Genomic DNA, 16,285 nt, shown 5'->3' on the forward strand with positions numbered 1-16,285 from the left:
AAGATGTTATAGTTTGGTATGGAAATCTCTGAATTTTTGGTGGCCTTCCTGAGCCAGGAATCAGACACGTCAAGGACATCAGGGTTAGCAGAGTGTGCTAAAGCAGTGAGTAAAACAAACTTAGGGAGGAGGCTTCTGATGTTGACATGCATGAAACCAAGGCTTTTTCGATCACAGAAGTCAACAAATGAGGGTGCCTGGGGACATGCAGGGCCTGGGTTTACCTCCACATCACCCGCGGAACAGAGAAGGAGTAGTATGAGGGTGCGGCTAACGGCTATCAAAACTGGTCGCCTAGAGCGTTGGGGACAGAGAATAAGAGGAGCAGGTTTCTGGGCATGGTAGAATATATTCAGGGCATAATGCGCAGACAGGGGTATGGTGGGGTGCGGGTACAGCGGAGGTAAGCCCAGGTACTGGGTGATGATGAGAGAGGTTGTATCTCTGGACATGCTGGTTGTAATGGGTGAGGTCACCGCCTGTGTGGGAGGTGGGACAAAGGAGGTATATAAAAGTCAGAATACGGTTTGCAGCTGCACATGGGGACAAAGATCATACTTTTTGGAGAAATGTCTTCTGGTCTGATGAAACAAAAATTGAACTGTGGCACAATGGCTTAAAGACAACAAAGTCAAGGTATTGGAGTGGCCATCACAAAGCCCTGACCTCAATTCAATAGAACATTTGTGGGCAGAACTGAAAAAGTATGTTTGAGCAAGGAGGCCTACAAACCTGTCTCAGTTACACCAGCTCTGTCAGGAGGAATGGGTCAAAATGCACCCAACTTATTTTGGGAAGTTAGTGGAAGGCTACCCGAAACGTTTGGCCCAAGTTAACCAGTTGGATTTAATTTTGGGATGAAAAACGTTCCCCTTTTAAACAAAATATTTTGTCATGAAAAGATGCTCAACTATGCATATAATTGACAGATTTGGAATGAAGACACTCTGATGTTTCCAAAACGGCAAAGATATTGTCTGTGAGTGCCACAGAACTGATGTTACAGGCGAAACCCAGATAAAAATCCAACCAGGAAGTGCCACATTTTTTGAAACCACCTCATGCCAATGACTCCTTATATGGCTGTGAATGAGCTACGAATGAGCTTACATTTTCCACATTTTCCCCAAGGTGTCTACAGCATTGTGACGTCTTTTTAGGCATTTCCCTTGAAGAATGGCTGTAAGGGACCATATATGGCATGTGGTCACATGGTGTCTCCCGCAGAAAACCTTGCGTAAAATACTGAGGTAGCCATTTTTTAAATGGCTTCTTATGAGAAACCAACTGCCTCGACGGATATATTATCGAATATATTTGTTAAAAACACCTTGAGGATGGATCCTAAACAACGTTTGCCGTGTTTCTGTCGATACTATGTACCTAATTTTGAAAAAAGTTTGGCGTTATAGTTGTAGCATTTTTTGGTCGATTTCTCAGCCAAGCATGGTGAAGAAACGGGAGCTTTTTCACCAACAAAAATAATATTTTTGGAAAAAAGGAACATTTGCTATCTAACTGGGAGTCTCCTGAGTGAAAGCATCCAAAGTTCTTCAAATGTAAATTATTTAATTTGGTTGCTTTTCTTGTTTTTGTGAAAATGTTGCCTGCTGCCAGCAGAGCCTAGCATAGCATTATGCCATGATAAACTTACACAAATGCTTGTCTAGCGTTGGCTGGAACGCATATTTTGAAAATCTGAGATGACAGTGTTGTTAACAAAAGGCTAAGCTTGTGTTGGAATATATTTATTTAATTTCATTTGCGATTTTCATGAATAGGAAAAGTTTATAGGGGTATTTATGTCCGTTGCGTTATGCTAATGCATTTGAGGCTATGATTACGCTCCCGGAGACGGGTTTGCTCGCCGCAACAATGTAAAGGCAATACCAAATACTAATTGAGTGTATCTAAACTTCTGACCGACTGGGAATGTGATGAAAGAAATAACATGTGAAATAAATCATTATCTCTACTATTATTCTGAAATTTCACATTCTTAAAAAAAAGTGGTGATCCTAACTGACCTAAGGAATTGTGAAAAACTGAGTTGGAATGTATTTGGCTAAGGTGTATGTAAACTTCTGACTTCAACTGTAAATTCTGATTACTTTTCTGTGTTTTTTAGCAACCCTTTCAGGCAGATCTTGGTGGACCTAATTACAACTAGGGCTAGCGAATGCAACTCGCCGGGAGACTGTTAACATTCTTAAATCCCGGAGACCTCCTGCTTGGCACTTGGCTTCCTCCACCTCTCCAACTTGGTAATGTGCCAGCCTTCTGTATCAAGTTAAGCTTCGGAGTCTCGGTGAGTGTCCGTCAAAAGCGCATGGTCCAAATCAATCTGCTCTGCATATGTCGACTCTTTGTTGCTGACAAGTGGTGGTTCAGTGAACGCGCCCCACCCGCTTTCCTGAAGGCGCTTTCCTGAGGGCGCTTATCCGAGGCAAGGGGGAGGGGGTGATGCTCGGGAGTTAAATGACTGTCTTTAGATTGACTCTCAAACACCGACACTCTCGCACACACACACCGACACACACACTGACTCTCTCACACACACCGACACTGACATACCTGATGTGATTAATGATGAGGCTAGAGGCAGGAATGAAGAAATCATCCACCCTATCAAAGTGTCTGCCGACTGGCTGGGTGTGGACGGTATGGTGGGACACACTCCCGCTGGCCTGATTGATCACCTAGCACCAAAACAGGAGAGAGGGAGGGGAGGGGAACGGAGGAGAAGAGGGGGGAGATATTTAACATGAGCCACATGAATTATTCACTGTGTTTGCCTCCTGTATCGCCTCTGACACAAACTCACACTGCTAGGAGAGGCCCTGTGTGTGTGTGTGTGTGTGTGTGTGTGTGTGTGTGTGTGTGTGTGTGTGTGTGTGTGTGTGTGTGTGTGTGTGTGTGTGTGTGTGTGTGTGTGTGTGTGTGTGTGTGTGTGTGTGTGTGTGTGTGTGTGTGTGTGTGTGTGTGTGTGTGTGTGTGCACGCGCCCACAGGCAGGCTAGTCTTAATTATGCCTCAATACACTAGAGAGACTGGCACCTCCTAACAACCCAGCAGCAGTGCTGGCTAATAACTTGTATCGAGCTGCAAACAGAAAATGCCACCTGGAACTGTGCCATCTGGGAAAGGGTTGTTGACAAACTTGGATTGACAGTTGAGAATGTGTACCAATGGAAGAATAGTAATTATTAGAAGGTACATCAATTGTAACGCACATCACAATGATTTGACACCCTCTCATAACATATATATATATATATATATATATATATATATATATATATATATATATATATATATATATATATATATATATATATATATATATATATATATATATGTATTGTCAATAAACAGTGAGTTACACTAAACATTATAGTATTTGACATAAATAGGCTTACTTTAGTTTCAAGAAAGTATCAAAACCAACACAATGCATTGTATTTTGGTGTGATATCAAACAGTTACCTGCAGAGTGGGGAAGTTCCTCTCCATGTCTCCCCAGCTGAGGACCCACACCTGGTCGTGGGATTTGTCATAGTGCAGCTTCACTGGGTAAGGGTCGGTGCTCACCGTCTGAAAGCACACACAAGAATAAACCTCATACAGCACAGCTCTTCATCAGTCTCGTCACGCTTTAGATTTCCTGGCGTGCCAGGTGGACTTTTGGGAGTTTTGCATTGGTTTCATCATGCCAGGCGAGCTCAATCAAGCACAGCTTGGTACAAGCACAACTATTTGAAGCCATGACTGCACTTAAGAGCAACTCAGGAAAATTCAACACCGTTTTTGAACAGATATACATTTGACGGTCAGCACAGCCCATATCAAAACTTTCCTCACTTGCTAATGCATTGGATTTGACAGGAAGAATCCAGTTTTCCTTTTTAACAAGATAGAAGGGAGGCTGGCCTTTTTTATGTATGAGATGTTTGGAGGTGGAGCAGCATTTCAAATCGAGCGGTAACAGTGGCAATTGCTCTACAACAACAAAGAAATTGCTTTCAATCCGTATAAATTCCTTGACACCTGGCTATGATGTGTTCCAGTCGGCTCCGGCGGATGAGACATGTCTGTGACAGCTGAGTGGCTCCCATGCATTACGTCCACTCGGGTACAGATTGACAGTAGCCAACACACGATGTGAACAGAGAGAAAAACAACACAACGCTAGTTTGGTCCAAAAAGCTATAATTGTCATTCTTTCTAGGAAATTAGAGCAGACACCAAAACAATCTCAATGGTATTTTTGTCCTTCCCGTAATGTCAAGTTTAGTCTACTATGAAATCGTAATGGCGCATTTTAACTGGCTGCTTCATGGTAAAGTGTATGGTATTACAGTGAGAGTAAACACGTCGTGACGGGATTTATCATACGAGGAGATATGAGAGAGATGTGTTGAGTCCTAGCTATTCTCTAAGGGTGTAGTCATCAGAGGGAACAGGTGTGCACACAATGTTGTTGTTCTCTTCCCCTCCTGCCTCTGGAGGAGTGTTACTGCATCCATAGTCACTTGTACCTACTCTGTGTCTGTGATAGTGGCTATGCTATGAGTTACACAGAATAAATAAAGTATGCTGATTTTTGTTATTGAAATAAGTACTTTATAACTTTATAAAGTTTATGTATAATGCATACAATACAGTGGTACCAACTATGTAGGACATTTCTCACCACACTATTCAAAGATACACCTATCCAGTCGATGTAAAGCTACACATAGTAGGTTCATTTAAAGCTACACCTCGTAAGTTAATTTAAAGCCACACATAGTAAGTTAATTTAAAGCTACACCTAGCCAGTCAATTTAAAGTACAACTACATTTTCGGAGACGCTATCATTTTTCTTTCCTTGGTAGAGCTGAGGGACGATCAGGTGGCTAATTAGCATTAGCTCATCTAAAGTAATGAAACCAAACCTCCACGTGACCCAATAATGAGCCTGAGATGGTCGCAACAGCCTGACTACCGGTGGGCCCTGGGGAGTTCTTTGCAGCAGAAATTGGGCACTTTCTGGTCCCCTTGCAGAGTCCTTTTACTCTGAGACACACACACCTTTTTAAGCTGGAACGTACACAACCTGCTTAAGGCACCCTCCTACTGTAAGAACATTGGATCCTTTCCGTAACCATTCCCATGCAATGATAGGCTGACAATTATTATTATTTATTTTCTTTTGGGGGGGTCATGGTCAGCAATGATGTAGAGGTAAAATAATAGGTGGGTAAACGTTAATTGCACTCCCTATATTTTCAATGTATTTTTCCACAATAGGTGTGTAAAGACTTATGCTAGATAAAAAAGTTGTGTCAACATCCTTTATGTGCATTTACCCTCCACTACACCACTAATGGTCAGGTGATATACATTAGTTGTAAAAGGATGTAAAAGATGTACATTTTTTATCCTTTATTTAAATAGGCAAGTCAGTTAAGAACTAATTCTTATTTACAATGGCAGCCTACTGAGGAACAGTGGGTTAACTGTCTTGTTCAGGGGCAGAATGACAATTTTTACCTTGTCAGTTAAGGGATACTGGCCCAACGCCCTGACCAATAGGCTACCTGCCGTCCCATGTAACACAATCAATTGTACCTATCTGAGCACTGGCACCAGCTTTCACTGGTTTAAGATTTTTTTTTTAAAGGCACACATCTTTTGGTCGGGTTACGGAAAGGACATTCAAACAATGAAACCCAAATATTTATCACAAAAAAAAATAACTGAGTTCCTAAATGAAGGACAGTGCATTTGTATCAAGATGAATTCTGACTCAACTGAAGCTTTCTGAAAAAGGCTGTGTCCTTCCATTGACCAGAATAGCTAGCTTTTGGGCTACATTTTTGTCAGTTATTGTGAATAGTGTAACCCTCTCTGAAACATCTTCTTAATTTATTAACTTCTTAATTTATTCAATGATGTTTGGAAACAATATTAAAAACAACAGAAAAACACATTTGCATTGAAAGTGTGAAACTGTCACGCCTTGGTCATTGTATTTTGTGTTTTCATTAGATATTTGTTCAGGCCAGGGTGTGACATGGGTTTATTGTGTTGTCATATTGGGGGTTTTGTAGGCATTGGGATTGTGGTTGATTAGGGGTGTGTCTAGTTTAGGCTTGGCTGCCTGAGGCGTTCTCAATCAGAGTCAGGTTATTTTTGTTGTCTCTGATGGGGAACCGTATTTAGGTAGCCGGGGTTTCACTGTGTATTTCGTGGGTGATTGTTCCTGTCTCTGTGTAGTGTTCACCAGATGTATTAGGTTTTCACATTCCGTTTGTTGTTTTGTATTTGTATAAATTATTTCATGTATCGCGATTCATTTATTAAAGACATGAGTAACCACCACGCTGCATTTCGGTCCGACTCTCTTTCGACAAACGAAGAACGCCGTTACAGAAACAAATATTCAATGTCCTTTTGACTCAAGGCTTCCTCCATGAATGCTTTGAATGTCATGGAAATGGACACATTGGAGTGAGGAGAATGGGCACAGATATGAAAAAGGCACAATAACACATTTTTATAACAATACAACATTACAGCCATTGCTTTGTAGCCAATTGTCTGCCGTCTAAGGGACTTCCTAATATGGATGCCATACTTTTGGTTTGGCATTGTGTTTACTCCATAACACTCCACAGCAGAACCTGTCCAAAGATGAAGGTAATGTTGATTATTACATTTTTGGGACCTGAAATTACCTGGACAGCCTTCTGAGCTGTAATGTCGACGACAAGCACCCTGGCCAAGGTTGGCTGTGTAACATAAATAAATGTGTCCTTCACGTTGACTGCCGATGACCACACACACTTCTGCTCGGCCTCCCCCGCTGACTTGGGGCAAACCTCAGCCTGAAAATAAAACAACCACACAACCACACACAGTTAATACTGTACATATATAGTGCAACATTGATGAAGATGACAAGTTATCTTAATCTTATTTCTTCCCCCTGAAGCTAGAACAACAGAGTGCTGGATAAGAGCGTCTACTAAGTTACTAAAATGTTAATTATTTTATCAGCCATCCCCAAGTCCAAGCCTCTCTTATCACAACAGCAATACACACACATACACACAGATTGCTGTGTTCTGGTATGTTATGCAAGAACCAACATCTCCCATCTCCCTACCGCCTGTGTGCAAGCCACCACAGTCCCTATATCCACCCCCCTCAACCTGGCTAAATTTGGCATGCTGTACACGTGTAGACTGAGCTGTGCAGGCTCTGTCCTTCTATCCTCTGCTCTGTCCCTGTGTCCCCTCCCGTGGCCTGTGAGCCCAGCTCAGCCCCAGCGTCTGTTCTCTGTTCTGGGATGTGGGAAGATTTGTTTGGGGCATCATGGCCCGGTTTGGGCCACGCAGTCGCATCCTACTGTCACAGAGGGGGGTTTCTCTGACAGGTGTCACACATCGCCACGGGCCCAATCCCCTCAGTAAACCCAAGATTTGACATCCAGTAGAGAGTGTGAATGGCGAAGTGTGTGTATGTGTGTGGCCGTTGGTTTGTGTGTGGGTACTACTGGGCAGAGAGGATGACTTTCAGAGCGAGGTGAAGATGATGTCCTGTTGATTTGCCAATATACCATTCCAGTACTACACACATCAAATCAAATTGTATTTGTCACATACACATGGTTAGCAGATTTGAATGTGGGTGTAGTCAAAACAACTACCAAATACACACAAATCAAAATGGGTGAAAGAGAATATGTACATGTAAGTATATGGATGAGCGATGGCCGAGCGACATAGGCAAGGTGCAATAGATGGTATAAAATACAGTATATACAGTGCCTTGCGAAAGTATTCGGCCCCCTTGAACTTTGCGACCTTTTGCCACATTTCAGGCTTCAAACATAATTCAAACACGCCCAATTTTTCAGTTTTTGATTTGTTAAAAAAGTTTGAAATATCCAATAAATGTCGTTCCACTTCATGATTGTGTCCCACTTGTTGTTGATTCTTCACAAAAAAATACAGTTTTATATCTTTATGTTTGAAGCCTGAAATGTGGCAAAAGGTCGCAAAGTTCAAGGGGGCCGAATACTTTCGCAAGGCACTGTACATGTGATATGAGTAATGTAAGATGTGTAAACATTTTTAAAGTAGCATTACTTAGAGAGCATTGTATAAAGTGACTAGTGATCCATTTATTAGTGGCCAGTGATTGGGTCTCAATGTAGGCAGCAGCATCTCTGAGTTAGTGATTACTGTTTAGCAGTCTGATGGCCTTGAGATAGAAGCTGTTTTTCAGTCTCTCGGTCCTAGCTTTTATGCACCTGTACTGACCTCGTCTTCTGGATGGTAGCGGTGTCAACCGGCACTGTCTCAGGTGGTTGATGTCCTTGATGATCTTTTTGGCCTTCCTGTGACATAGGGTGCTATAGGTGTCATGGAGGGCAGGTGGTTTATCCCCGGTGATGCATTTGTGCAGACCGCACCACCTTCTGGAGAGCCTTGCGGTTGAGGCCGGTGCAGTTGCCGTACCAGGCTATGATACAGCCCGACAAGATGCTCTTGATTGTGCATCTGTAAAAGTTTGTCAGGGTTTTGGGTGACAAGCCAAATTTCTTCAGCCACTATAGTCTCTCAAAGCACTTCATGATGACAGAAGTGAGTGCTACGAGGTGGTAATCATTTAGTTCAGCCTTCTTGGGTACAGGAACAATGGTAGAAATCTTGAGGCATGTGGGGACAACAGACTGGGATAGGGAGTGATTGAATACGTCCGTAAACACACCAGCCAGCTGGTCTGCGCATGCTTTAAGGGATGCCATCTTGACCAGTAGCCTTGCGAGGGTTAACACGTTTAAATGTTTTACTCACGTCAGCCACGGAGACCTAAGATCTACATACAGTAGGTCTTAGCTCGAGTGCTTATGTTCACGTGGGTGCTCATGTTTATGTAATCAGATGTGCCGAATACAACAGGTGTAGACCTTACCATGAAATGCTTACTTACAAGCCCTTAACCAAAAGTGCAGTTCGGGAAGAGTTAAGAAAATATTTACCAAATAAACCGAAGTAAAAAATAATAAAAAGTAACACAATAAAATAACAATAACGAGGCTATATACAGGGGGTACCAAGTCAACATGCAAGTCAACATAACATGTACAGGTTAGTCTAAGTAGACTTGGTGCTCTGGTATCGCTTGCCATGCGGTAGCAGAGAAAACAGTCTGACTTTGGTGACTGGAGTCTCTGACAATTTTTGGGGCTTTCCTCTGACTCCGCCTATTATATAGGTCCTGGATGGCAGGAAGCTTGGCCCCAGTGATGTACTGGGCTGTACGCACTACCCTCTGTAGCGGTCAGATGCCGAGCAGTTGCCACACCAGGCGGCGATGCAACTGGTCAGGATGCTAACGATGGTGCAGCTGTAGAACTTTTTGAGGATCTAGGGACCCATGTCAAATCTTTTCAGTCTCCTGAGGGGGAAAATATGTTGTTGTGCCCTCTTCACGACTGTCTTGGTGTGTTGGGACCATGATAGTTTGTTGGTGTGGAAGCCAAGGAACTTGAAACTCTCGACCCGCTCCACTACAGCCCTTGTAGTCCACTATCAGCTCCTTTGTCTTGCTCACATTTAGGGAGAGACTGTTGTCCTGGCACCACACTGCCAGGTCTATGACCTCCTTCCTAAAGGCTGTCTCATTGTTGTCGGTGATCAGGCCTACCACTGTTGTGTCGTCAGCAAACTTTTTAAAATAAAAAATAAGATGAAAATGTAACCTTTATTCAGTTAAGAACTGACTTGCCTAGTTAAATGATGAGCTTTGTGGGCACGATGGTGTTGAATACTGAGCTGTAGTCAATGAACAGCATTCTCACGTAGGTGTTCCTATTGTCCAGGTGGGAAAGGGCAGTGGGGAGTGCGATTGAGATTGCGTTGTCTGTGGATCTGTTGGGGCGGTATACGAATTGGAGCGGGTTCTGGGGTATCTGCTGTTGATATGAGCCATGACCAGCCTTTCAAAGTACCTCATTGCTACCGACGTGAGTGCTACTGGGTGGTAATCATTTAAGCAGGTTTCCTCGACTCCCTTTAGCACAGGGACTATGGTGGTCTGCCTGAAACATGTAGGTATTACAGACTTGGTCAGGGAGAGGTTGAAAATGTCAGTGAAGAGTAGAAGTCCTGGTAATCCATCTGGCCCCGCTGCTTTGTGAATGTTGACCTGTTTAAAGGTCTTGCTCACATCGGCTACGGAGAGTGTTATCACACAGTCGTCCAGTCGTAACTGTTAGACCATTTACTTTCAATCACAGACTTGGCAGTCAACAAGATAAATTAAGATACATTTGCATGGACATGTTTGTGATCAAAACTATTACAACCTCTGGGATTTAATCAGATTTCTAATTTCTGCCTCTATCAAATCAGAATCCATCTGGAGACTGAATACCTTAGAGACTACCTCAGAGACTCTACCTCTACCCTCCTGTAGACAACACTGCAGTATGTCGCAACTGAGCATGTGTGAAACCCTCGGCAGCTAAGCAGAAAAAACATGTCAGTTTCAACCAACATTGTCCTTGGATCAAATGAAAAGATTTAGAAGTATAGAAAACAGAATGTGAAGCTTGTTGGGCGAGCAAGCTGCCTGGGGACAATTTGTGCTCTGTAGATCATATTTGATTTTGTAGTACAAGTAAGACTAATCCTTAGCCTTGGACACAACAAACACAAACCTTCAACCTAAAAAAACATGTTCTGTAGCCTCCCTTGCTTCCTGCCTCAGGAAATATGTCCGCCTCCCTACTCACTGTACTAGGAATTCCTCACAGCATTGCATCCCCTCTTCATCTGCCATGTGTATCACAGTAAGACGGCCATATACTACTTAAGAATAATTAATTGTTGGGTCGTTAACATGAACGATCAGTCAATGCTCATCTACACTAGGGATCCAGAATGAACTTAAGCCTCTGAGCTAATGTACTCACACAACATTCCCTGTAGACAGTGCATGTGCTGCTGCCATAGAGTTCACTGTGATTGATATTCTAATACAGACACAGTCTCTCAGAGGAGCCCGGGCCTGATCGTTGTACATTCATAGCGCACCTTCACACATAACAGCTGTCCAATCGATGAAAGGGGAAAAGGAGGAAAGCACCCATTTCAGTACATGTGTAAATGTAAGAGGCATCTATCAGCGACCTGCTTTGAATAATACACTGGTTCAAAAGTGAAGGCGCAGCAGAGAGCGAGAACCATGTCAACGTCAAATGGCAATTCAACGAGAGAGAGAAAGAAAGAGAGAGAGAGACTTTTGGGAGCGCAAAAGTGCATGATCTTTCAGTTAATCTAATACATGAGAAGCAGAGAGACAATTAACTTCATACTTGTACACACACCCCTGCAGCCCACTGGCGTACCTCACAACCCCACAGCCCGTTGGCCTACCTCACACCCCTGCAGCCCACTGGCGTACCTCACAACCCCACAGCCCGTTGGCCTACCTCACACCCCTGCAGCCCACTGGCGTACCTCACAACCCCGCAGCCCGTTGGCCTACCTCACACCCCTGCAGCCCACTGGCGTACCTCACAACCCCGCAGCCCGTTGGCCTACCATACACCCCCGCTGCCCACTGGCGTACCTCACACCCCCTAATCCCATTAGCCTACCATGCACCCCATGCAGTCCACTGGCCTACAATACACCCCTGCAGCCCACTGACCTACCATACACGCCCACAGCCTCTGTGCAAGGTGTAGGGACCTCGAGATCCCCCCCCCCACTTCAACTATGACAGACAAAATGAGAAGAAAATATAATGAATTTATTTGCAAATTATGGTGGAAATAAGTATTTGGTCACCTACAAACAAGCAAGATTTCTGGCTCTCACAGAGCTGTAACTTCTTCTTTAAGAGGCTCCTCTGTCCTCCATTCATTACCTGGCACCTGTTTGAACTTGTTTGAACTTGTTATAAGTATAAAAGACACCTGTCCACAACCTCAAACAGTCACACTCCAAACTCCACTATGGCCAAGACCAAAGAGCAGTCAAAGGATACCAGAAACAAAATTGCAGACCTGCACCAGGCTGGGAAGACTGAATCTGCAATAGGTAAGCAGCTTGGTTTGAAGAAATCAACTATGGGAGCAATTATTAGGAAATAAAAGACATACAAGACCACTGATAATCTCCCTCGATATGGGGCTCCACGCAAGATCTCACCCCGTGGGGTCAAAATGATCACAAGAACGGTGAGCAAAAATCCCAGAACCACACGGGGGGACCTAGTGAATGACCTGCAGAGAGCTGGGACCAAAGTAACAAAGCCTACCATCAGTAACACACTACGCCGCCAGAGACTCAAATCCTACAGTGCCAGACGTGTCCCCCTGCTTAAGCCAGTACATGTTCAGGCCCGTCTGAAGTTTGCCAGAGAACATTTGGATGATCCAGAAGAAGATTGGGAAAATGTCATATGGTCAGATGAAACCAAAATATAACTTTTTGGTAAAAACTCAACTCGTCGTGTTTGGAGGACAAAGAATGCTGAGTTGCATCCAAAGAACACCATACCTACTGTGAAGCATGGGGGTGGAAACATCATGCTTTGGGGCTGTTTTTATGCAAAGGGACCAGGACGACTGATCCGTGTAAAGGAAAGAATGAATGGGGCCATGTATCGTGAGATTTTGAGTGATTTTGAGCTTGCCCACCCGCCATTTTTAAAAATACCCAGTGGAGCTCCATTGCCTTCTTCAATCATGCAGAGACGGGCAGCATGAACGTCTCGTCATTGATTTTACTGGAATGTTATTGTGCTTTACAATGGTATTCCTCTTACAGTTGACCTGGAAGTATAAGGTCAAATTTACGGAACAGTGTAATGTACGAAGCTGCAGTACACTACTACTTATTTATTATGGGTTGCAACTACTGTTTGTACAAACACAGCTAACAGCTAGCAAGAAGAAAAAGTGTTTCTGTTAGAAGGCCTGAAGGAATCATACTGTGGGTGGTTGGTCCTCAAGCTAATCATGCTAATTAGCTAACAGCTAATCTACTAGCAGTAGCCCAACACCTAGCACAATGTTACATGAAATGGAAGTGTTTCTGTTTGTGGTAGGCATCTTACCTGAAGTCCCAGTAGCTTCTCGCTGGGCTTTATGTGTCTCTGGATCTCACATGCCACTGGCTGGATGACTTTGATACCATCCTCGTAAAACACATAGAACATATTGGCAATTCCAAGACCTGGGTGAGAAATACAACCTTGTTACAAGTCAGACACAGGGTTTATTACAAGGTGTACAACAAACTACTATGGCAACTGGCATGTAGCATGACATACAGCACAGTTAAAACCAGTGGTGGAAAAAGTACTCAGTTGTTCTACTTGAGTAAAAGTAAAGATACCTTAATAGAAAATGACTCAAGTAAAAGTGAAAGTCACACTGAACAAAAATATAAAGTGTTGGTCCCATGTTTCATGAGCTGAAATAATAAATCCCTTTATTTATTTATTTTTATTTCACCTTTATTTAACCAGGTAGGCTAGTTGAGAACAAGTTCTCATTTGCAACTGCGACCTGGCCAAGATAAAGCAAAGCAGTGTGACACAGACAACAACACAGACTTACACATGGAGTAAACAATAAACAAGCCAATAACACAATAAACAAGTCAATGACACAGTCGAAAAAAGAAAGTCTATATATACATTTTCCTTATACACAAAATATTATCTTCTCAAATTGTGTGCACAAATTTGTTTACATTCCTATTAGTGAGCCATTCCTATTTCTCCTTTGCCTGACAAGTGTGGCATATTGAGAAGCTAATTCAACAGCATGATCATTACACAGGTGCACCTTGTGCTTGGGACAATAAAAGGCCACTCTAAAATGTGCAGTTGTGTCATAGAACACAATGCCACAGATGTCTCAAGTTTTGAGGAATGTCCACCACAGCTGTTGCCAGATAATTTAATGTTAATTTCTCTACCATATACTGCCTCCAACGTCGTTTTAGAGAATTTGGCAGTACGTCTAACCGGCCTCACAATCACAGACCATGTGAAATCACTCCATTCCAGAACATCCACATCTGCCTTCTTCATCTGCAGGATTGCCTGAGACCACCCACCCTGATGAAACTGAGACATATTTCAGTCTGCAATAAAGCCCTTTTGTGGGGGAAAACTCTGATTGGCTGGGCTTTTGACACCCAAAAGTAGTTTTGGGTGTCAGGGAAAGTGTATGGAGTAAAAAGTAAATTATTTTCTTTAGGAATGTAGTGAAGTAAAAGTAAAAATAGTAAAAAATATAAATAGTAAAGTAAAGTACAGATACCCATAAAAACTACTTAAGTAGTACTTTAAAGTATTTTTTACTAAAGAAATGAACTTTACACCACTGGATAAACCTTAACAGTGGAGGTAATTAGCTAGTTCAATATACCTGGAAAAATTACATATTGTTAGCTGTTCGCTATCAGTAAATGTATTTTCTTTGGTTGCATAAACTTTAGTGGGTAGTTTCAGTAGTTAGATACACCACTGACATGGCAAAAAATAATAATAGTAAAAGTAACTACTGAAAACACTACGAAAATTTGAATTCAGTTAAACTACCAAAAAGCTACGACAAAATGTATTTAACCTCTTCAACCTATGGGGGCGCTATGTCATTATTGGATAAAAAAAACGTGCCCGTTTTAAGCGCAACATTTTGTCACGAAAAGATGCTCGACTATGCATATAATTGCCAGCTTTGGAAAGAAAATACTGACGTTTTCAAAACTGCAAAGATATTATCTGTGAGTGCCCCAGAACTGATCTTACAGGCGAAACCAAGATGAAACTTCAAACAGGAAATGAGCAGGATTTTTGACGCTCTGTTTTACTATCGTCTCCTTATAAGGCTGTGAATATGCTGTGAACGAGCTTATGTGCTCTGCCGTTCGTCCAAGATGTCTGCAGCATTGTGACGTGTTTGTAGGCATATCATTGGAAGATTGACCATAAGAGACTACATTTACCTGGTGTCCCGCCCGGTGTCCTGTGTCAAAATTATTGCGTAATCTGTAGGTCCATGCGCGTTCCATTTCTTCAGAAGAGAAAGTCAACTGCCACGGATTTATCATCGATAGATATGTGAAAAACACCTTGAGGATTGATTCTAAACATCGGTTTGCCATGTTTCTGTCGATATTATGGAGTTAATTTGGAAAAAAGTTCACGTTTTAATGACTTAATATTTATTTTTTATTTTAAAAAAAAAATCTTACCCAAACGTGATGAACAAAACGGAGAGATTTGTCAACACAAATAATAGTTTTTGTAAAAATGGAACATTTGCTATCTAACTGAGAGTCTCCTCATTGAAAACATCTGAAGTTCTTCAAAGGTAAATTATTTTATTTGAATCCTTTTCTGGTTTTTGTGAAAATGTTGCATGCTGAAAGCCAGGCATAATCCTATGCTAGGCTATCAATACTGTTACACAAATGCTTGTTTAGCTATGGTTCAAAAGCATATTTTGAAAATCTGAGATGACAGTGTTGTTAACAAAAGGCTAAGCTTGAGAGCAAATAGATTAATTTCATTTAATTTGCGATTTTCATGAATAGTTAACGTTGTGTTATGCTAATGAGCTTGCGGATAGATTTACACAATCCTGGATACAGGTTTTTTTCGTAGCTAAACGTGACGCAGAAAATGGAGCGATTTGTCCTAAACAAATAATCTTTCAGGAAAAACTGAACATTTGCTATCTGAGAGTCTCCTCATTGAAAACATCCGAAGTTCTTCAAAGGTAAATGATTTTATTTGAATGCTTTTCTGGTTTTTGTGAAAATGTTGCCTGCTGAATGCTAATGCTAAATACTACGCTAAATGCTACGCTAGCTATCAATACTGTTACACAAATGTTTGTTTTGCAATGGTTGAGAAGCATATTTTGAAAATCTGAGATGACAGTGTTGTTAACGAAAGGCTAAGCTTGAGAGCAAATAGATTCATTTCATTTCATTTGCGATTTTCATGAATAGTTAACGTTGCATTATGGTAATGAGCTTGAGGCTGTAGTCACGATACCGGATCAGGGATGGCTCGACGCAAGAAGTTAAATTACTAGTTGAATTACATGTAGTGGAACTACTCCCCAACACTGCTCGTTAGACAGTGTCATTATAGAAACTAATGTACAGTATCCATATTAGGACAGCTTGACATTTACATTGAATTTGTGTCAATCAATGTAATTTAATCTACCTTATAACATGATACAGTAATT

The 16,285-nt window shown here is 42.1% G+C and overlaps 1 protein-coding gene across 4 annotated transcripts in view; it reads right to left on the reverse strand.

Moving 5' to 3' along the window:
- The window catches only part of LOC123993523 (follistatin-related protein 5-like), a 234,127-nt gene that overhangs the window by 22,275 nt on the left and 195,567 nt on the right, over positions 1-16,285 (reverse strand). For all 4 annotated transcript variants that reach the window (XM_046295752.1, XM_046295753.1, XM_046295754.1 and 1 more), the window contains 4 exons: positions 13,126-13,244; positions 6,723-6,872; positions 3,486-3,593; positions 2,575-2,699 (listed from right to left, as the gene is read on the reverse strand). In XM_046295752.1, the coding sequence (XP_046151708.1) occupies positions 2,575-2,699; positions 3,486-3,593; positions 6,723-6,872; positions 13,126-13,244 (502 nt within the window). The remainder of the gene's footprint in view (positions 1-2,574; positions 2,700-3,485; positions 3,594-6,722; positions 6,873-13,125; positions 13,245-16,285) is intronic.

The sequence above is a fragment of the Oncorhynchus gorbuscha genome, linkage group LG13 (assembly GCF_021184085.1).
Source record: "Oncorhynchus gorbuscha isolate QuinsamMale2020 ecotype Even-year linkage group LG13, OgorEven_v1.0, whole genome shotgun sequence".
Lineage (NCBI taxonomy): Eukaryota > Metazoa > Chordata > Actinopteri > Salmoniformes > Salmonidae > Oncorhynchus > Oncorhynchus gorbuscha.